Genomic DNA, 23,639 nt, shown 5'->3' with positions numbered 1-23,639 from the left:
AGAACATATTAGTGGGTTTTGCCTCTCTAAAAACCCCATTTAATTTTCACTGTTTTACAGGCCAGGGAACCAGCTTCATCCAAACTGTCTTTCTAAGGAATTCAAGGTCACATGTCGTCTATGGTAAGCTGATAAAGAAAGGTGGATGTCTCCTTTGATATGTCACCTGTTGCTAATACAATGGTACTCCCAATGTCATGCTCTTGCGACATGCCCTGTTATGGGAATCAGCACACATCGATCAAGTCCTTATTAGGAGCTGCTCTCTACTTAACGAAAGAGACAAAGGACAGGCATCTAAGACAAGGAATACAACATGAGACTTAGCAGACAGTCAAGCAGCATGTCATGAAGACTGGAGAGGAGAGGGAGATGGAGAGGAGAAGAGAGGCGAAGGTAGAGAAGGGGTAGAGTGGAGGGTAAGGTAAGGGAGGTGTGCTTTTCTTGTTTAAGCCCCTGTGCAATCTTTTTATTTTTAAGTCATCACTGTATGTCTAATAAATCACTGTGTGTGTTTATTTCATGACAATAACTCCAAATATATGTTTAACCATTTATTTCCCGAGCCTCATTTTACCATTGAAATGCTCGGTCTGATCTGATTGGCGAATAGGATCGTCTAGTAGGAGGATACTACATTATGCAAATAAAAGCTGACTGGTCATTGCTCAGAATAATCAAATCAGATTGTGATGTCTTGCTGTAGGTCAAAACAGGCTGAAATTCAAGTATTAAAAAAAAAGCTCTTACACTAAAAGGGTAGTATCATAATTTTCACGATTTCAGAGTGTTATTTCGAGCTAATAGTGTGGAAATATCAGAAATAAATTGGCCCTTTAAGGCAAAATACGTTTCTCTCTGGCTTACATCAGATTGCAAAAGTCGAGTCTCGCATGCCTACTCCAACGCCAATGATTCATTAAAAGTAACAACCTGCTTTTGTCAGTTGACAAGCTGACAAGCTGCATTTGTCACACACTGTTTCTTTATCAGCTAACTGCCAAAACACCATTGGCTGTAAACTTTTATTGAATCATTTGCATTGGAGCAGATGTGTTTCAACTGCCAACCTGCATAGCACCTGGCCAATTCAGGTGTGTGTGTGGTCCTCAGTCTAGAAAATTGCATCACCTGGCAGCTGTCCTAGTAGTCACTACTCTAATAGCAAATACTTAAAAAATAATAATATTTATACGGGTAACTGATGTGACATGTTAATAATAATATAAATCTTTTTACAGCACATGTCTACATGTTCTCCCCCGTTTGGCACCATTTCAATTTATCACACAGCATTACACGTTTTTACACTTTTGACCTGTCAAAACAGGTTGATTTTTCAATTTCAGTCAAGGGGAGGGTTTAGTATTTGTTTCAATCTAGTCCAGGGGAGGCTCCTGTAATTTGTAATTGATAAAAAGTCAATATTTCTCAGTGTTCTATAATTACTTTCTTATTAGGCTATATATTGATGTGTGCCCGATGCCACCCCTCATCTCTGATTCTCCGCTGGGTGCGCAATATCAAGTGTGTCTGTAGGCTATTTAGCATGGTCATAATAAAATTATCCATAGTCTTTAGGCTATAGGCTACGAAGTGCATGCTCAGAGAAGCACAGAGCGAAGTTATATTTCCAAGATATCACATTTTATTTGTCACATGCGCCGTATACAACAGGTGTAGTAGACCTTACAGTGAAATGCTTACTTGTGAGCCCTTAACCAACAATGCAGTTTTAAGAAAAATAAGCAATAAGTAAAAAAAAATAGATAAGTAAAAAATTGAAATAACAAATAATTAAAGAGCAGCAGTAAAATAACAGTAGCGAAGCTATATACAGGGGGTACCGGTACAGAGTCAATGTGCGGGGGCAAAAGTTTGTTGAGTAATTGAGGTAAAATGTACATGTAGGTAGAGTTAAAGTGCCGTGCGGTAGCAGAGAGAACATTCTATGACTAGGGTGGCTGGAGTATTTGACACTTTTTAGGGCCATCCTCTGACACCTTCTGGTATAGAGGTTCTGGATGGCAGGAAGCTTGGCCCCAGTGATCTACTGGGCCATACGCACTACCCTCTGTAGTGCCTTGCGGTCAGAGGCCGAGCAGTTGCCATACCAGGCAGCAACCAGTGCTCTCGATGGTGCGGCTGTAGAACATTTTGAGGATCTGAAGACCCATGCTAAATATTTTCAGTATCCTGAGGGGGAATAGGCTTTGTCGTGCCCTCTTCACAACTGTCTTGGACCATGTTAGTTTGTTGGCGATGTGGATGCCAAGGAACTTGAAGCTCTCAACCTGCTCCACTACAGCCCTGTCGATGAGAATAGGGGTGTGCTCGGTCCTCCTTTTCCTGTAGTCCACAATCATCTCCTTTGTCTTGATCACGTTGAGGGAGAGGTTGTTATCCTGGCACCACACGGCCAGGTCTCTGACCTCTTCCCTATAGGCTGTCTCATCGTTGTTGGTGATCAGGCCTACCACCGTTTTGTCGTCGGCAAACTTAATGATGGTGTTGGAGTCATGCCTGGTCATGCAGTCATGAATGAACAGTGAGTACAGGAGGGGACCGAGCACACCCCCCCGAGGGGCTCCTGTGTTGAGGATCAGCGTGGCAGATGTGTTGTTAACTACCCTTACCACCTGGGAGGCGGCCCATCAGGAAGTCCAGGATCCAGTTGCAGAGGGAGGTCTTTAGTCCCAGGGTTCTTAGCTCAGTGATGAGCTTTGAAGGCACTATGGTGTTGAGCTAGTCAATGAATAGCATTCTCACGTAGGTGTTCCTTTTGTCCAGATGGGAAAGGGCAGTGTGGAGTGAAATAGAGATTGCATCATCTATGGATCTGCTGGGGGGGTAATGCAAATTGGAGTGGGTCTAGGGTTTCTGGGATAATGGTGTAGATGTGAGCCATGACCAGCCGCTCAAAGCACTTCATGGCTACAGACGTGAGTACTACAGGTCGGTAGTCATTTAGGCAGGTTTCCTTAGCGTTCTTGGGCACAGGGACTTTGGTGGTCTGCTTGAAACATGTTGGTATTACAGACTCAGTCAAGGATAGTTTCAAAATGTCAGTGAAGACACTATCTTTTATTTTTTTTCATTTTTACCCCTTTTTCTCCCCAATTTCGTGGTGTCCAATTGTTGTAGTAGCTACTATCTTGTCTCATCGCTACAACTCCTGTACGGGCTCGGGAGAGACGAAGGTTGAAAGTCATGCGTCCTCCGATACACAACCCAACCTAGCCGCACTGCTTCTTAACACAGCGGGCATCCAACCCGGAAGCCAGCCGCACCAATGTGTCGGAGGAAACACCGTGCACCTGGCAACCTTGGTTAGCGCGCACTGCGCCCGGCCCGCCACAGGAGTCGCTGGTGCGCGATGAGACAAGGACATCCCTACCGACCAAGCCCTCCCTAACCCGGACGACGCTAGGCCAATTGTGCGTCGCCCCATGGACCTCCTGGTCGCGGCCGGTTACGACAGAGCCTGGGCGCGCACCCAGAGTCTCTGATGGCACAGCTGGCGCTGCAGGACAGCGCCCTTAGCCACTGCGCCACCCGGGAGGCCCAGTGAAGACACTTGCCAGTACAAATCAAATCAAATTTTATTTGTCACATACACATGGTTAGCAGATGTTAATGCGAGTGTAGCGAAATGCTTGTGCTTCTAGTTCCGACAATGCAGTAATAACAAGTAATCTAACTAACAATTCCAAAACTACTGTCTTGTACACAGTGTAAGGGGATAAAGAATATGTACATAAGGATATATGAATGAGTGATGGTACAGAGCAGCATAGGCAAGATACAGTAGATGGTATCGGGTACAGTATGTACAAATGAGATGAGTATGTAAACAAAGTGGCATAGTATAGTATAAAGTGGCTAGTGATACATGTATTACATAAGGATACCGTCGATGATATAGAGTACAGTATATACGTATGCGTATGAGATGAATAATGTAGGGTAAGTAACATTTATATAAGGTAGCATTGTTTAAAGTGGCTAGTGATATATTTACATCATTTCCCATCAATTCCCATTATTAAAGTGGCTGGAGTTGAGTCAGTGTCAGTGTGTTGGCAGCAGCCACTCAGTGTTAGTGGTGGCTGTTTAACAGTCTGATGGCCTTGAGATAGAAGCTGTTTTTCAGTCTCTCGGTCCCAGCTTTGATGCACCTGTACTGACCTCGCCTTCTGGATGATAGCGGGGTGAACAGGCAGTGGCTCGGGTGGTTGATGTCCTTGATGATCTTTATGGCCTTCCTGTGACATCGGGTGGTGTAGGTGTCCTGGAGGGCAGGTAGTTTGCCCCCGGTGATGCGTTGTGCAGACCTCACTACCCTCTGGAGAGCCTTACGGTTGAGGGCGGTGCAGTTGCCATACCAGGCGGTGATACAGCCCGCCAGGATGCTCTCGATTGTGCATCTGTAGAAGTTTGTGAGTGCTTTTGGTGACAAGCCGAATTTCTTCAGCCTCCTGAGGTTGAAGAGGCGCTGCTGCGCCTTCTTCACGATGCTGTCTGTGTGAGTGGACCAATTCAGTTTGTCTGTGATGTGTATGCCGAGGAACTTAAAACTTGCTACCCTCTCCACTACTGTTCCATCGATGTGGATAGGGGGGTGTTCCCTCTGCTGTTTCCTGAAGTCCACAATCATCTCCTTAGTTTTGTTGACGTTGAGTGTGAGGTTGTTTTCCTGACACCACACTCCGAGGGCCCTCACCTCCTCCCTGTAGGCCGTCTCATCGTTGTTGGTAATCAAGCCTACCACTGTTGTGTCGTCCGCAAACTTGATGATTGAGTTGGAGGCGTGCGTGGCCACGCAGTCGTGGGTGAACAGGGAGTACAGGAGAGGGCTCAGAACGCAACCTTGTGGGGCCCCAGTGTTGAGGATCAGCGGGGAGGAGATGTTGTTGCCTACCCTCACCACCTGGGGGCGGCCCGTCAGGAAGTCCAGTACCCAGTTGCACAGGGCGGGGTCGAGACCCAGGGTCTCGAGCTTGATGACGAGCTTGGAGGGTACTATGGTGTTGAATGCCGAGCTGTAGTCGATGAACAGCATTCTCACATAGGTATTCCTCTTGTCCAGATGGGTTAGGGCAGTGTGCAGTGTGGTTGAGATTGCATCGTCTGTGGACCTATTTGGGCGGTAAGCAAATTGGAGTGGGTCTAGGGTGTCAGGTAGGGTGGAGGTGATATGGTCCTTGACTAGTCTCTCAAAGCACTTCATGATGACGGATGTGAGTGCTACGGGGCGGTAGTCATTTAGCTCAGTTACCTTAGCTTTCTTGGGAACAGGAACAATGGTGGCCCTCTTGAAGCATGTGGGAACAGCAGACTGGTATAGGGATTGATTGAATATGTCCGTAAACACACCGGCCAGCTGGTCTGCGCATGCTCTGAGGGCGCGGCTGGGGATGCCATCTGGGCCTGCAGCCTTGCGAGGGTTAACACGTTTAAATGTCTTACTCACCTCGGCTGCAGTGAAGGAGAGACCGCATGTTTTCGTTGCAGGCCGTGTCAGTGGCACTGTATTGTCCTCAAAGCGGGCAAAAAAGTTATTTAGTCTGCCTGGGAGCAAGACATCCTGGTCCGTGACTGGGCTGGGTTTCTTCCTGTAGTCCGTGATTGACTGTAGACCCTGCCACATGCCTCTTGTGTCTGAGCCGTTGAATTGAGATTCTACTTTGTCTCTGTACTGGCGCTTAGCTTGTTTGATAGCCTTGCGGAGGGAATAGCTGCACTGTTTGTATTCGGTCATGTTACCAGACACCTTGCCCTGATTAAAAGCAGTGGTTCGCGCTTTCAGTTTCACACGAATGCTGCCATCAATCCACGGTTTCTGGTTAGGGAATGTTTTAATCGTTGCTATGGGAACGACATCTTCAACGCACGTTCTAATGAACTCGCACACCGAATCAGCGTATTCGTCAATGTTGTTATCTGACGCAATACGAAACATCTCCCAGTCCACGTGATGGAAGCAGTCTTGGAGTGTGGAGTCAGCTTGGTCGGACCAGCGTTGGACAGACCTCAGCGTGGGAGCCTCTTGTTTTAGTTTCTGTCTGTAGGCAGGGATCAACAAAATGGAGTCGTGGTCAGCTTTTCCGAAAGGGGGGCGGGGCAGGGCCTTATATGCGTCGCGGAAGTTAGAGTAACAATGGTCCAAGGTCTTTCCACCCCTGGTTGCGCAATCGATATGCTGATAAAATTTGGGGAGTCTTGTTTTCAGATTAGCCTTGTTAAAATCCCCAGCTACAATGAATGCAGCCTCCGGATAAATTGTTTCCAGTTTGCAGAGAGTTAAATAAAGTTCGTTCAGAGCCATCGATGTGTCTGCTTGGGGGGGGATATATACGGCTGTGATTATAATCGAAGAGAATTCTCTTGGTAGATAATGCGGTCTACATTTGATTGTGAGGAATTCTAAATCAGGTGAACAGAAGGATTTGAGTTCCTGTATGTTTCTTTCATCGCACCATGTCACGTTAGTCATAAGGCATACGCCCCCGCCCCTCTTTTTACCAGAAAGATGTTTTTTCCTGTCTGCGCGATGCGTGGAGAAACCTGTTGGCTGCACCGCTTCGGATTGCGTCTCTCCAGTAAGCCACGTTTCCGTGAAGCAAAGCACGTTACAGTCTCTGATGTCCCTCTGGAATGCTACCCTTGCTCGGATTTCATCAACCTTGTTGTCAAGAGACTGGACATTGGCAAGAAGAATGCTAGGGAGTGGTGCGCGCTGTGCCCGTCTCCGGAGTCTGACCAGAAGACCGCCTCGTTTCCCTCTCTTTCGGAGTCGTTTTTTTGGGTCGCTGCATAGGATCCACTCCGTTGTCCTGTTTGTAAGGCAGAACACAGGATCCGCGTCGCGAAAAACATATTCTTGGTCGTACTGATGGTGAGTTGATGCTGATCTTATATTCAGTAGTTCTTCTCGACTGTATGTAATGAAACCTAAGATGACCTGGGGTACTAATGTAAGAAATAACACGTAAAAAAACTACCTGGTAATCTGTCTGGACCTGCGGCCTTGTGAATGTTGACTTGTTTAAAGGTCTTACTCACATTGGCTATGGAGAGTGTGATCACACAGTCATCCGGAACAGCTTGTGCTCTCATGCATGCTTCAGTGTTGCATGTCTCGAAGCGAGCATAAAAGGCATTTAGCTCATCTGGTAGGCTCTCGTCACTGGGCAGCTCGTGGCTGGGTTTTCCTTTGTAGTCCGTAATAGTTTTCAAGCCCTGCCACATCCGAAAACAGTCAGAGCCGGTGTAGTAGGATTCAATCTTAATCCTGTATTGACCCTTTGCTTGTTTGATGGTTCGTCTGATGGCATAGTGAGATTTCTTATTAGCGTCCGAATTAGTGTCCAGCTCCTTGAAAGCGGCAGCTCTAGCCTTTAGCTCAATGCGGATGTTGCCTGTAATCCATGGCTTCTGGTTGGGATATGTACATACGGTCACTGTGGGGACGATGTCGTAGATGCACTTATTGATGAAGCCGATGACTGAGGTGGTATACTCCTCAATGCCATTTGATGAATACTGGAACATATTCCTGCCTCTGCAAGCAGTCCTGCAGCTGACCACTTCCGTATTGAGCGAGTCACTGGTACTTCCTGCTTTAGTTTTAGCTTGTAGGCAGGAATCAGGATAGAGGATAGAATTATGGTCAGATTTGCCAAATGGAGGGCGGGGGAGAGCTTTGTATGCATCTCTGTGTGGAGTAAAGCTGGTCTAGAGATTTTTTTCCTCTGGTGACATGCTGGTAAAAATGAGGTAAAACTGATTTAAGTCCCTTAAAGTTAAATTAAAGTCCCTATCAAAATTAAAGTCCCCCCATTAAAGTCCCTATCCACTAGGAGCGCCGCTTCTGGATGAGCATTTTCTTGTTTGCTTATGGCCTTATTGTCATGTGGTATCAATTATTGGAGACAGGCGCAGGAATACTAATATCTGGTTTTAATACTCCACCCAAAATACAACATGTCACGAAAGGCACAGGGACGAAGCCCAAAACAAACACATATACAAAAACATAGGGATGTAACACAAACAAAAGAGCGAGGTTAAACCTCTAATAAATACACGGGACGAGACCCGTAATAACAATACATGGGATGAGACCTGTAATAATGAGTACACAATACACGCAGCACGAAAGCCGAAACCACAAAGCACAGGTACTCACAAGACCAACGGACATGGGAACAATAACCGACCAGACAATGGTGAACAGAGGGCACATGTATACAATTACTAATCAGGGGGAATGGGAACCAGGTGTGCGTAATAAAACAGTTCAGTGACGCCTAGACGCCAGTGACGTATACCTCCGGAGCTGGTGCATGGAATGAGCAGCAGTATCACGGGAATCCCTGACAGTACCTGTTCCCCTGATGTGCTGCACCAGCAGCGGGACGACACCAACCTCGAGGACGACCACAGGGACGCGGTGCGGGTCGGTCAGGGCCAGTTGCCGAAGTTCCGTTGGCAGACGGGCCAGTTGCAGCTGCCAAAGTTGCTGCGGCGTCGGACGGACCAGTTGCAGCTGTCAAAGTTGCAGCGGCTTCGGATGGGCCAGTTGCAGCTTCTGAAGTTGCTTCGGACGGGCCGTTCGCATCGGTGTCGGACAGGCCAGTTGCAGCTGTCGAAGTTGTGGCGGCGTCGGACGGGCCAGTTGCAGCTTCCGAAGTTGCAGCAGTGTTGGACAGGCCAGTTGCGGCTGCCAAAGTTGCGGTGTCGGACGGGCCATTCCCGCTGTCTCCATTTAGGGTTGGTTATTCTTTCATGTTGTATAAAGGATTGGAGACAGGCGCAGGAATACATAATAAGGGGTTGTAATACTCAACCCAAAATACAACATGCCATGAAAGGCGAAGCCCAAAACAAACACGTATACAAAAACACAGGGATGTAACCCAAACAAAAGAGCAAGTAATAAATACATGGGATGAGACCCGTAATAACAATACACAGGACGAGACCTGTAATAACGAGTACACAATACACGCAGCACAAAAGCCGAAACCACAAATCACAGGTACTCACAAGACCAACGGACATGGGAACAATAACCAACCAAACAATGGTGAACAGAGGGCACATATATACAATTACTAATCAGGGCGAATGGGAACCAGGTGTATGTAATGAAACAGTTCAGTGACACCTAGAGGACGATGACATATACCTCCGGAGCTGGTGCATGGAATGAGCAGCAGTACCGGGGGAATCCGTGACACTTATACAGCTGGTTGAGTGAGGTCTTAGTGCCTGCATCGGTTTGTGGTGGTAAATAGACGGCTACGAATAATATAGATGAGAACTCTTTTGGGAGATAGTGTGGTCTACAGCTTATCATATGGTACTCTACCTCAGGCGAGCAATACCGCGAGACTTCTTTAATATTAGACGTCGTGCACCAGCTGTTATTGACAAATAGACACACAACCCACCCCCCGTGTTACAGGACGTAGCTTTGCTGTCCTGCCGAAGCATGGAAAATCACTCCAGCTCTATATTATCCATGTCGGCGTTAACCCACGTTAATATTACAGTTTTTAATGTCCCGTTGATAGTATCATCTTGATTGTAGGTCATCTATTTTATTTTCCAATGATTGCACGTTGGCCAATAGATCGGACGGTAGTAGGAGTTTACTCACTCGCCTACGAATTCTCAGAAGGAAGTCCGACCTTCGCCCCCTTTTTCTCCATCTCTTTTTCACGCAAATGACAGGTATTTGGGCCCGTTCCCGAGAAAGCAGTATATCCTTCGCATCGAACTCGTTAAAGAAAAATTATTCTTCCAGTTCAAGGTGGGTAATCGCTGTTCTGATGTCCAGAAATTATTTTTGGTCATAAGAGACGGTAGCAGCAACATTATGTACAAAATAAGTAAAAAAAGAAGTTACAAAAAACGTGAAAGAACTAACAAAATTGCAGTTGGTTAGGAGCACGTAAAACATCAGCCATCCCCTCCAACGTCATTCTACTAACATAGCCATTAGTTGACAAGTTCAATCAGGTATGCTTGTCTGGGGCTCAAATACAAATGCGTACTGTTGAGGGTACTCAAGGCCTGGAGTTGAAAACATTGCCTTAAGATCTGCTTCAATAGCTTTCAAAGTTTGCCCTCTGGAATTAAAAAGGTCATCTGAGATTGGTACAAAACATGATATCATGATTTCACGGATGATCAATCATTGTGTCCATAGTTCTGTTGATGAATTTGAGAGTGGTTACCTTTCTCCAGCTCCAGCCCATAGCTGTTGACCAGAAAAAGTGGAGGAGGGTCTGCTTTGTTGTTGTTTGAATCCTAGATTCCCTCTTTAAACCTTGTTTCATAGCATTTCAGTCAACATGGTATAACTTCTATTATAAACTGGGTGGTTCCTTAATGCTGATTGGCTGACTGCCGTGGTATATACCAAGGGTATGACAAAACATGTATTTTTACTGCTCTAGGAACATTGGTAACCATTTAATAATAGCAATAAGGCACCTCGGGGTTTGTGGTATATGGCCAATATACCACGGCTAAGGGCTGTGTCCAGGCAATCCGTGATACGTCGTTGTTAAGAGGTGGTGTATTGGCCATATACCACACCCCCTCGTGCCTTATTGCTTAATTAGCCATTCCCAAATGCAATATAGTTTTGTCCCACAAAAAAATACAATAACGATCTCATTTATTTTTGTGCTTTTATTTTTTTACAGAAACTTCTATATAGACAGTTCCCAAAAAGGAGTGTTGCCAAGTGAGAATCGCAATATGGCTGCTTACAATATATCATTAATTAGCATTTATTCTGAAATAGTTTCTAAATTATAATATGACAATATATTTTGTGAGACGTTTACAGAAATATATACATGGGGATCTTAATTAAACACATAATTTCACTTTTAAACAGTCAAGCTCAAAGACAACACTTATGTGAAGATACATTTTTTATTTATTTCAATGTTAATTCATTAACTTTTTCACTCTTCAAAACCCGTGATTGGGAGTCCCATAGGGCGGCGCACAATGGCCCAGCGTCATCTCGGTTTGGCCGGCGTAGGCTGTCATTGTAAATAAGAATTTGTTCTTAACTGACTTGCCTAGTTATATAAATGTTACATTTGTCAGTTGCCCATACAATATATTCATTCATTGCATTAGCCTTAGTTGTTTACCTCAAACCCTCTCAGATCATTGGATCTATAGCATGAAATCCCAGGTCTGAGACCTGGAATCTTGTATATTAATGTAGATGTATATAAACAAGTAGTGTTTTTGCAGACTTTACTGTTGTATTCACTATAGTATTTACTGTAGTGCATACTGTAGTATTTACAGTTAACTATAGTAAAAATGCTATACTAAAAGGAAATGGTCTCATATACTACAGTAATTAATGTAGTGTTTTGTGGATTGTAGTACACTGTCGTTTTTCTGTGGACTGTACTACGCTGTAGGATTTACTGTAGTGTTTTCGCAGACTGTAGTATTGAAAAATATAGTCATTTCTATAATTTAAAAAGTGTAGTGTTTTTTGCGGACTGTATTGTTTTTGCATATATTACTGTAGTATTTACTGTAGTATTACTGGAGTATTGTATAGTATACGACAACATTCTATAGTAAGTACTACTCATAATGAAGGTATACTACAGTATGTAGTATAGTATTTCATGTGGGTTGCCAAAGGGTGAGAATCCAGCAGGTTGCTATGCAACCAAATCCATGTTGAGACAGCTTGGGTGCATTTTGGTTTATGACTGTAAAGTGTAACTTGTTGGCTGACGGAGCCAATTTCCATTTGTGCCCATTTCAAAAACAGAATTGATGAGTTTTTCACAGTCGTATCCTCTTTTAAAAAAACACCCAAGTACAGTATAGCGTCATCAGAATCTCATTTGGGTCATTTTCTCTTCCCGTTTACATCTCACATTATATTTGGAGTCCATCTGTGGGTTTAACGGGGCCATGGAGAAGACTGGGAAATGTTGGAAAAGACTGAGAATGTTTATCCCTGCCGAAAAGTGTCAAACACTCACACACATAAATTCTCTCTATTCACATTTCGCTCCTCAGTGAAGCAATCACGTACTTAGCTATCTGTGCTGTGTTAGAATATCAATGGGTTTCTCAATTCTTCCTGGTTATTTATTTGTGTCCAGAGCCAGATCGCAGTTGTTGGGAGAGCAGGCACATTAGCCAGGGTATTTCTTCCCATTAACGTTCAGCAATAGCGACAAGGTCATTATTAATTGACAGCAGCAGTGATGCTGAATCTTGTTCTCTGCTCCACAGAGTCTAATGAAGAGACCGCATGTGTTAAACCTTGACCCTTGTCATCTCTAGGAAGATGTCAGAGGTGGTGTGTGTCCATGGTAAATACATAATTAATCAAGGATGTATGTGATAGGTTTCAGAGTATTCAGAGAGACCCTTCAATCCCCACACAATGAGTTATACAACACTAACCTCATTAATGAGTTCAATAAATGATGAAAAGCGAATTAGGGTTTTGACATTATGAAGATGTCAATGAGATCATGTTAGGTTGGTGACTGTGCTGTGTGAGAGGAGACACAGAAAATGACTTTCTAGTGTTGTCACTAAACCTATATTATCTCAAAGGCTCCTTAACAGCTTCTACTCCCAAGCCATAAGACTGCTGAACAATTAATCAAATGGCCCCTATTACATTGACCACACTCCATTGGTTTTGTACACCACTGTTTATTATCTTTATCATCACGTCACCCCTACTTACATGTACAACTTACCTCGACTAACCTGTACCCCCCCGCACACTGACTCGGTACGGGTACCCCCCTGTATATAGCCTCGCTATTGTTATGTTATTGTGTTACTTTTTATTTTAAAAAGTATAACTTTTTTTAAACTTTTGTTTATTTGGTAAATATTTTCTTAACTCTTCTTGAACTGCGCTGTTGTTCAAGGGCTTGTAAGTAAGCATTTCACGGTAAAGGTCTACACTTGTTGTATTCGGCGCATGTGACAAATAAAGTCTGAGTTGATTGTTTTGTACTACAGACACAATCGTATGACGCAATCTCCATTTTAAAGTAGTACATTTTCTTCTTCTTCATTGGCTGATTGCTCCCAAGTCATAGGTATCCCCACCAGTTGAGATACTTTAAAATAGTGGAAGGCTCTCTGTCGCAGCTGGCCGTGACTGGGAGACCCATGGGGCGACGCACAATTGGCCCTGTGTCGCCCGGGTTAGGGGAGGGTTTGGCCAGCAGGGATGTCCTTGTCCCATCGAGCACTAGCGACTCCTGTGGCGGGCAGGGCGCAGCACACGCTGACATGGTTGCCAGGTGTTTCCTCCGACACATTGGTGTGGCTGGCTTCCGGGTTAAGTGGGCATTGTGTCAAGAAGCAGTGCAGCTTGGTTGGATTGTGTTTTGGGGGTCGCACAGGTCTCAACCTTTCCCTCTCCTGAGTCCATACAGGAGTTGCAGCGATGAGACAAGACTGTAACTACCAATTGGATACCACAAATTTGGGGAGAAAAAACATCTCAGACCATTTTATTTTAAAGACAGTTGTATTTAATGGACTACATCAATTGGGACCGAAGAAAATAATAAGAGTATGCTACACCATCTAAATTAGTTTTGTCTGGTAATTGCCACAGAAGATTTGCAGTGGAAAACGAGGAAATACGATTGTCAAATAGATAAATAGATAGTCCTACTTTATGAGCAGACTAAGTTGTTCCGATGATAATACCAACCAGAGGGCAAAATAGTCTTGAAAAATGTTGGCTGTAATGGTTGGAACCGGTTCAGGGAACAGAACAGAAAACAATATTTGAAGAACAGAACCGGAAACTAAGTGATCTATACTGTTCAGGGACAGAACCATTATTTTAAAACATAGGAACCGGATAATAACGTTATTTTACATTCCAGGCATATTTTTTTCCAGTCCCACAAAATCCTAACAAAGAGCATATACAAAGCCCTCACTCTTGTCACTCAGAAACATATTCCAGTGTCTGCCTGACAGCTGGAAATCTTAGCCAGTGTGTGTGTGTGTGTGTATGTGTGTGTGTGTGTGTGTGTGTGTTTAGGCTACCTGTCTTTCCCCTCTGAAGCATAGGTTACTGTAGCTTACTGATGAAGTTACAAGCATGATTCAGAAATTAGGGAGAGATGTTTAAAAGAATAGATTCACTTTTTCCATGCTAGTTAGGATATTACACAGTTATCACATTTCACAAGTCGCTCTTTCTAAATATAATTCAGTGGGCCCAATTCAGATAATGCATGTCATAACAAGCTGCCCAGCGCTAAAAGACAAGTGTCCTCCATCTTCTCTCGCTATCTTATCACCCGCAAAAGTTCAGTTGCATCTCGCTCCCTACACTGTGGCTGGCATTATGATTAAACCATGTTGTTACGACAAAATTGAATTTGTTCTTAATGACTTTCTTATACAGATTAAATCGCTTTCCCGCTCCATAGCGAGCTGCTCTATTCACACTGATTGGTGAAGTAATTTAACGTTGAGCTAAATGAAGGGGGAAAAAATGGATTTCAGAGGTTTAAGAAGGAACAGAAAGAACTATATAAACCAGTACTTTTTGGGGGTTCAAACCGGTTCAGAACTTCATTTTGCTGGTCGGAACAGTGAAACGGGACAACAACAACAAAATAAAGGTTCTGTTCAGAACGAAACGATTGGAAAATGATTTCTGTTCCAACCCCTGGTTGGCTGCAATCAAGACAAAAAGATAACCTCGACATCCGCGTAAGGGAGTGGTAAATTGCTGGCTAATGTTTGTTGCAATTGAGATCAGCTGTGCCTGTGATTTTAGCATGTATTGATGGTTTAATGAGAGATCAGCTGGCGATAATCTGTTGGCTTTTGATGGTTGCGATTGACTCATGAACTACCAGACAAGAAAAGTAAAAATGCACAAACTAGAAAAGCTCTTCTTGTGGATGAATATAGTTATTACTTAACGTGTATTCGACTTATATAGGCCCTTGCAAACTATAAATACAGTATGTTGCCAGAAGGTATCTCACAGTGAAGTGGGTCTTCTGTACGGAGCCTGTCGATACAAAACACATCTCATGCAGAGAGAGACCGCCTGGTGGGAAACAAGTTAGTCCATCAGTAGTAAATTAACCAGTCTGCTAACACAGCAAGACACTCTCAACAAGTCAACGCCTACACCGAACCCTCACACGAATGCAATATTCCTACAAATTCGTTTTTTATCATTTTAATTTAACTTAAGAAATTCACTTTTGTCAGCGAACTTGTCCTCAGACTTCACCATTGTGTACATTCAGAATGGAGTAGAGGTAAGGGACACATTCAAGGTGGATGCCATCAGACGGGAGAATAACTTCTCTAAGAATAAAATGTTCCTCCCATTACCAGATCCTTCATGGCTCCATCGACGAGGACACCTTGAACCACATCGAGGCAGCATCCCTACGTGCTAATCTCTCGCTCGGCCGTAGTGGGCACCTGTGCTCAGATTAGGGAATTTGTCATGCTTACTCATAATCAATGGCAGAGTGTGGCTCAATGACAGCTCAAGCCAAGACGGAAATCAGCTTGAGCATCTTCCTCGGGACCACTCTGAACCACCCGTCAGCACGGTAGAATACAGAGCCACAGTAACAGAGTGACACAGAACCACTCATGGCATTCAGTAGACCTGGAGATGAATTTTCAGTCATTTCTGTCAAGTACATAAAGCATGTTATCAGATTCAACTAAAAGTGGAGTGCTCCTTGTGGTATCAAGTTAGGCTACAAGGAAATGACAAGGAGCTGGGAAGAAACTGGTGTAAACAGGCTTTTTAAGTCTTGTTTTCAACGGCAAGACAGTGACAGCATGTCCTGCCAAAAAAAATTACCCAGGTCCTCTGAGAACAGGATCTTTCAGTCAAGTTCCTGACAATGTTCTAGAACTACTGAACCCTTTAATATTGGGACAAAAGCAATTTGGAACAAAAAACACACACACTGCTTGTGGCTAAAGTCAACATTGACCAGAAGTGCAAACGGAAGTTGCTCTTAATAACTGTTTCAGTTCATTTTAGACATTTGGCTATACATAGACATGGACACGAAAAAAAAAAGCTTTCAATAACACACTTCACAAATCCCTCTCCATTCTCCATGTTTTGTTCTGGTTCTGCGGAACTAGCACCACATAAGATAACATCACATTTCAGAGTGGTTATGAGACTGTGTTGCAACAAACAGGACAGGAACAGCTGACATCAATCGTGGTAAATGCTACTCTATTCCATCTGGCATCAACGGATTCACTCCATTCCTTCATGAATGTCTTATTTCTCATAGGGAGTCAACGTTGTGGACAACAGCCCAGCAGAGGAGAATTTATTCACGTTCCTGGAAATGCATCTATGGGTCAAGCCGGGCGATCACTGTTTTCAGATCTGCTCCTAACTAAACCGGTGATGAATAACAGGGATGGGAAAAGAAGGGTCTTAACCATGAAGATCCCACAGTAGACACACCACATGGCTTTCCTGTTGGGTTAATTCCGCTCTTTCTTTAACTAGACATCAGGTACAACAGAGGGTCGATACATAGGGGGGGGTCTTTCAAACGGAAAGTGCATTCTACAGAACAAGGGGTCACGTCTATTGTTAAGCGAGTGAAGTCATGAGCACAAAAAAAGGTTTCCTCTGCGAGATGTGAGAGGACTCCAACTCTACATGCTCGAGTTGTCTTCAACATGGGAGGTTAACATGACATGTGCACAAATGCCTTACCTTCCATCACGTACACCAAGGAGCCCACATCTCCTTCTTTGATAATGCAGCTGTCTTTGCCATATTCTACTGGGTACATGGAGTCAACGATCTCCTGGATCTGAGAAAGCTCAAGGTTCTTCATGAAGTCGTTATCAAGAATGGCCTCCTTGATTAAGTCCTTGGACCTGTGAATTGAATGGAGAGAGACGTGTAAGCAAAGTGTAACGTTCTGTCCCTGAAGCTGGAATGAAGTGTGGGGGGGGGAGTCACTGAATTGAGAACGATTAGCAAATGGAACCGTTCACATGAACTAATCTCGTCAAGAATGAGTGGCTCAACGTCTGTTCTGTTTTGACAGACTGCTTTCGCGTGCTGAAGCTTTTTCTATATTTCCATTTGAGAAAAAAAAAGGCCCACAAACTTCAATCAATAAATAACGCTATGTGAGCATCCAGTCAACGGTTTGGAAAAGAAAGGCACTTAAAGGCCAGATTGGAGAGAAGTGCTGCATAACCAGTAATTTGTGGCAAAAATCACCATACTGTTTTTCCCCACCTTACGGCCTGTGAATAGAATCAGTTGTTATCTGTCACACCAGCCCTCCTTTATAGGCTGGGAGGCTGGATTATAAGGCCTTTCTACTACCCTGCATTTTTACTTCAGAGGCCTTGTTATGACTACCCAGAAGTGCCTCATCCAACAATTTGCTGTAAAAGACCAGCTTCAGAAGTACTTTGGCTTCACTATACCATATGCATCGTATTGTGCTGATCATAGAGAGAGTGGGCACTTTAAAAATCATATGGCCTTATTCTTTGGGATTGGAAATTATATTATGTTGTCTCATGTGGGAGGATGGTTCGCGATAGGTCATCGTTTCCAGCGAATCCTAGCGGAGCTGGTAGATTGGTGCTGTTGCCCTTCGGAGGTACAGAGAGCTGAGAGATGACACTCAGATACAAGGCATTAGCACTGTGCCACTGGCACCACTTGAACACGGGTATTGTGATTCAAAATAAGCCCCCCTGTACTCAGTCTGTCCTAACAATGATATAACAAGTTCATAGCCGGTTCTGAATTCCTATTCACTTTTGATAGCTTTGTTTTTCTACGAAGCCCAGACGAGAGAGACACACAGCACAGTGTCAGTCAGATAGGACATTCAGGGCACTGAGTTTAAATGTTATTTTTTAATTATATGATTCTGCTGTAGCCTACTGTATACATTCACATGCGTAGATTTTAGCTAGAAGTGGAGGTGGGTGGTGGATACATCAACCAAAATCCACCTAGCTCTGTACCTGTCAAATCTGGCTCTGAAATGCAGGTTGGCATTAATTGCATTGACTTGTGTACCGTAGGCAGCTCTGCAGTGGTCACTAGCTGGCACAGCCACAAAGTAATACAATACAATTTAGATCTAACCACACTGCTAATCCTAATGTCTAACCCTAACCTTAAATTAAGACGAAAATATCATTTTTGTTTTCATGAATTTTTACAATATAGCCAATTTTGACTTTGCAGCTGGCCTATCTAGCGGAAACCGCTCAGTTCTGTCTCCAGGACAAGAGTTGTGACAATAAACGTCTAAGCGATCTCATGCTATTCTACACATTTTACCATGGGGCTGAGAGAAAATGCTGCCATTTTAAAGCAAAAATCCATGCAATTCTACACATATTGCCATGGGGCAGAGAGAAACATATGCAGTTATACAGTTATTCTCATGCCATTTTACACATTTTGTAATGAGGCTGAGAGAATTATCGATTTTGAAAGCTAATTTCTGGTAATTCTAAACATTTTCACCATGGCTTGTGACAGGGTGTTGAGCTCATTTTGCCCCAGGGGATGCATTCGGTGATGTGTTCATATGCTATCTGGGGAAGGGGCCCGACCTTGAGGGGCCCGACCTACAAGGACATTTTAGACAAAAACCTGGTTGCCTTTGCCAGGAAAGAAATGGTTAATTGCCAGCAAAATCAACATTTTGCAACGGCCATCTCTGTCTCCAGACTTGAACCCCATTGAAAAGCTGTGGTTTGAATGGAAGGGGGCAGTCCATAAGCACAGACCAAGGACCTGGAAATATTCTGTATGGAGGAATGGTCAAAGATCCCTCCCAATTTATTTTATTTATTTTTTATTTTATTTTACCTTTATTTAACCAGGTAGGCAAGTTGAGAACAAGTTCTCATTTACAATTGCGACCTGGCCAAGATAAAGCAAAGCAGTTCGACAGATACAACGACACAGAGTTACACATGGAGTAAAACAAACATACAGTCAATAATACAGTATAAACAAGTCTATATACAATGTGAGCAAATGAGGTGAGAAGGGAGGTAAAGGCAAAAAAGGCCATGGTGGCAAGGTAAATACAATATAGCAAGTAAAACACTGGAATGGTAGTTTTGCAATGGAAGACTGTGCAAAGTAGAAATAAAAATAATGGGGTGCAAAGGAGCAAAATAAATTAATTAATTAAATACAGTTGGGAAAGAGGTAGTTGTTTGGGCTAAATTATAGGTGGGCTATGTCCAATGTGTTCTCCAATATCATAAAACATTTTAGAAAAAGGCTCAGTGTCGTTATCCTCGCAAGGAGAAAGTGACAGATTATTGAAAATAGGAGATACACCCCCATCTTTTTTAGATAATGTTTTATTACTTGTTAAACTAAATCTATATTAGTATAAAATAATGTTGCATACAATATAAATATAAGCTCAGCAATTGAATTATTTATTTATTTTTGTCTTTTTTCCTTATCTTTATCAAGGGATCCAATAATTCTGGACCCCACGGTATATCCTTCCTCAAATCATCAAGGAATGTCAAAATTCGAAGTCTCTACAACAACTTTCTTTAATGAACAAATCAGCAGATAGAAAAGTCAAATGTTTCTTTAAGAAATCAAATAGACCCAGCAAATCCATGGAGTATACTCCTTTCAACTACAATGACCCATCTCCAACAAGTCAAAAAATTATTCTGAGAAAAAGCATAAAAGGAGAGAGCGAAACCATTAGTTCCTTTGGAGGTATTGAACTCCAGGTGGTCGCTAGTGTCAGAGGACCGACCCCCCTTGGTGGCCTGCCAGCCTGTCCTTTTGAAGAGGGTTTGGGGAGAAGGGACAGAAATACCACTCATAAGGCTGCTTCAAATTAATCAGAGCCTTTGATATTCTGCATTAATAGGGTGTCCTGGCATGCTTTTCAGGGGAATACTGATGCAATATATTGCCAGATGGAGACAAGAGGGGCTTTGGTTGGAGTCTTTTATATAACATAACTTAGACAAACTTGGATGGACATTACAGGGCTTCGGAGTGGTCCAGTGGCCTAAGGCACTGCATCTCCGTGCAAGAGGTGTCACTACAGTCCCTGGTTTGATTCCAGGCTGTATCACATCCGGCTGTGATTGGGAGTCGCATAGGGAGCAGCACAATTGGCCCAGCTTCGTCCAGGTTTGGCCATCATTGTAAATAAGAATTTGTTCTTAACTGCCTTGCCTAGTTAAATTAAAATGACATGACTATGGTAACTGGTGTCACATGTAATATTTGAACTGAAAGTCAATATATTCCAGTTTGACCTGTTGCGTTTGTGTGTCTTCGTTTCACTTTTCATTTCCTTTGCTTCAGAAAGCGTGTCCCTGTCAGAGCCCAGAGGTAAACATAGCAGTTCCCATAAAAGGATAAAGTATGCTCCTTTAGGAGCACAGCCAGATGGATAGACAGCATTACTACAGACTTTATAGGACCCTCGGACGGCGGGTGCAGGAATCAAACTCTTGTCCTCAATGACCCCCCCTGCACCATGCCGTCCAACCGTAGTTTCATTTAGGAGCTCGGACAGAAAAGTGTTTCCACAATGGATAGCATTTTTCTCCAGACTGAAGCAGGACAATTCCATGTAAAAGGACGCATGACCACCAACATGTGAGGTTCATAAGAGCAAATCAAACTGGGTGTCAAAGGAAAGCTAAGAGCCTATATTTTGGGGAAAGATTTCAACCATTTTTCATCTTAGAAATTAGGTATAAATTACGGCTTTGATTTCTGGTTAAACGTTATGGAAAAGGGGTGTTAGAAAACATTTCCCATAAACAGTCTTAAAAGGTATTAGAAATACATCAAAACATAATAATGTTGAAGATGCCTGCCAACCAATATCAACACTTACATTTAGTTTTGGAGAAGTTCTGTAAACTTCTGTAAAATATTGTTCTAATCCCTCCATGAGGGAGGACAATGAAAGTTCACAGAAGTAACAAGAAAAGGTAGACCTATCAATTTAGTTTATTCATTATTAAGTGATAAAAACTTGTAATTCTGTTACCAAATCGGTAACAGAAATACAAAAAAACATAAATAAAAATCGGTAAAAGGAATTACTGCAATTGAATTGGCTACAATGGGAAAACATAGCAGCAACAAACCCCAGTTGGGTTACCTGCTACTGTCCTCCCTCCCACTAGCATACTGTTATGTTCAGCTCATAACTGTTTTCTTTCTCTTTCTGTTGTCTGGTGGTCAAAGTGAGTGTGAAAACAGTCTGCCCTAGTGTTGCACGGTATACCAAAACTTCTGTACTTTTTCGATACTAGAACATCAAACAAGGTTCGGTACTGGAATTTTTGTTTCTTTTGGTACTTCTGTAAAATGTGTCTTACATATCAAGTCTGTCTATCAGTGCAGCCGATGTCCCCCTTATAGCGCGAGTGCACCGTGCCTGCTCCACTCAGCCTGCACTGGGAGTCTGGGCTGCATCATGCTGCACACAAGTTAACACACTTGAATAATGCAACACGGCATGTCGATTTTTTTTTTTTTACTGTTAATTACAGTTTACAAAAAACACTGTCCATGAATGATTTAAAAAAAACTTTACAATGCAAGAGGATACTGTTAGCTTCCAGCTTTGTTAGGCTACATTTCCTTGCTAGTTGAAAACAATTATTGGACCTTTGTTTAACTAAGCAAGTCAGTTAAGAACAAATTCTTATTTCTCTGTCACGTTCGTCGAAAGGAGCGGACCAAGGCGCAGCGTGCGTAGAGTTCCACATACTTTATTACAAAGTGAAACTTCACAAAGCCCACAAATAAAAAAAAAAAATAAAGCCCAGTACAGCGCGCACTTAGGCACTAACTGAAAACAATTATCCCACAACGCAGGTGGGAACAATGGACAACTTAAGTATGATCCCCAATTGGAGACAACGATAATCAGCTGCCTCTAATTGGGAACCATACAAAATACACCAACATAGAAATGTAAAGACTAGAACACCCCCTAGTCACGCCCTGACCTAAAACACGGGCGTGACTCTGGACTGTGAACCATCGCTGGAGACTCTGGCCTGTACACACGCACTGGTGGACGAGTGCGGGGATCCGGCACAGGACGTATCGGGCTGGGGAGGCGCACTGGAGGCCTGGTGCGTGGAGCCGGCACAGATGGCATCGGACTGATGACACACTCTTCAGGGCGAGTGCTGGGAGCCGGCACAGGACGTACCGGGATCGGGAGGCGCACTGGAGGCCTGGTGCGTGGAGCCGGCACAGGTTTCACCGGACTGATGACACGCTCTTCAGGGCGAGTGCGAGGAACCGGCACATGACGTACCGGGCTGGGAAGACGCTCTTCAAGGCGAATGCGCTGCAGAATACACCTAACCAACATCTCTCTCCGATCTACCTCCTCCAACAGCTCCATCGATTCCCCGATGGTCTCTGGCTCTCTCCTCGGCTCGACCTAAAGCCCCTTGTGCCCCCCCCCAAAATAAATCTTGGGGATTCTGTGGCCGCGGATCCCGGTGTCGTCGCTGTCCTATGCTCCTTGGCGACTCCCGTCAAGGAAGGGTCTCGCATCCACCCATTATTTCCTCCCATGTCCAGTTCTCCTTTACCTCCATGGTACGCTGCTTGGTGCTGGCATTGTGGAATGTTGTTTTCAGTTCGTGCCTTAGTGCGCTCTGTACTGGACGTTTGTTTATCCTTTGTTGTTTTTTGTGAAGTTTCACTTTGTAATAAAGTATGTGGAACTTGGTCCGCTCCTTTTGACGAACGTGACATTATAATGACGGCCTAGGAACAGGGGGTTAACTGCCTTGTTCAGGAGCAGAACAACACAGATTTTTACCTTGTCAGTTTAGGGATTTGATCTAGCAACCTTTCAGTTACTGGCCCAACGCTCTTACCACTAGGCTACCTGCCGCCCCGGTTAGACCGTTAGCTTCAGTTTACAGCTGAAGCTAACATCAATTCACTAGTCTAGTACTTTGTTTGTGGTAACATGCAAACCATAGCACAAAATATGCTGATTTCAAAGCTGATTGCCAACAAAACAGTCTTTCTATTACCCCTCTCACAAAGCTGATCTATTACCTCAGTGAACTGACTGTGTGTGTGAATAGGGCTCCAATGGGCTGCCCCCCTCTTGCCTTGTGAATAACGTCATCACTGGTTAAAGCACGCACCTTTATATAAATAAGCCACTTCTATGCAAATGTTGTTGATCCGTAAAATAAGTCCCAAATGGAAGGGATTTGTCTGTCATCTGTAGCCCTGTGAAATCAGCCAAAACAAGCTCAATAACTCAATGCACGCACACACTCCTATTGAAGATGCATCCACCTGTATTGTGAATAGGCCTAGGCTACATATTGAGCAACCTAGTTTATAAATATATTTACCATTTAAATAAATGATTAACATTATGTTGTTATGTAGTTAGATTGTTTTTACCAAAGTCAAATTGATTCATTAAAAAGTGACTGCCCTAAAAACCAACTAATCCCCTTGAAAAGGCCTGTGTGGCATTAATAGGAGTCAGAAACATTTATTCTAGTGTCAAAAT

General features: G+C 43.6%; 1 protein-coding gene across 3 annotated transcripts in view; it reads right to left on the bottom strand.

The window, feature by feature from the left end:
* The window catches only part of LOC139376581 (cGMP-dependent protein kinase 1-like), a 140,063-nt gene that overhangs the window by 107,820 nt on the left and 8,604 nt on the right, over positions 1-23,639 (bottom strand). For all 3 annotated transcript variants that reach the window (XM_071119333.1, XM_071119334.1, XM_071119335.1), the window contains exon 2: positions 16,793-16,959. In XM_071119333.1, coding sequence (XP_070975434.1) covers positions 16,793-16,959 — 167 coding nt within the window. The remainder of the gene's footprint in view (positions 1-16,792; positions 16,960-23,639) is intronic.

Source organism: Oncorhynchus clarkii, chromosome 20 (genome assembly GCF_045791955.1).
Source record: "Oncorhynchus clarkii lewisi isolate Uvic-CL-2024 chromosome 20, UVic_Ocla_1.0, whole genome shotgun sequence".
Taxonomy (NCBI): Eukaryota; Metazoa; Chordata; class Actinopteri; order Salmoniformes; family Salmonidae; genus Oncorhynchus; species Oncorhynchus clarkii.
The sequence above is the reverse complement of the archived record's forward strand: the minus strand, read 5'-3'. Positions and strand labels throughout refer to the sequence as shown.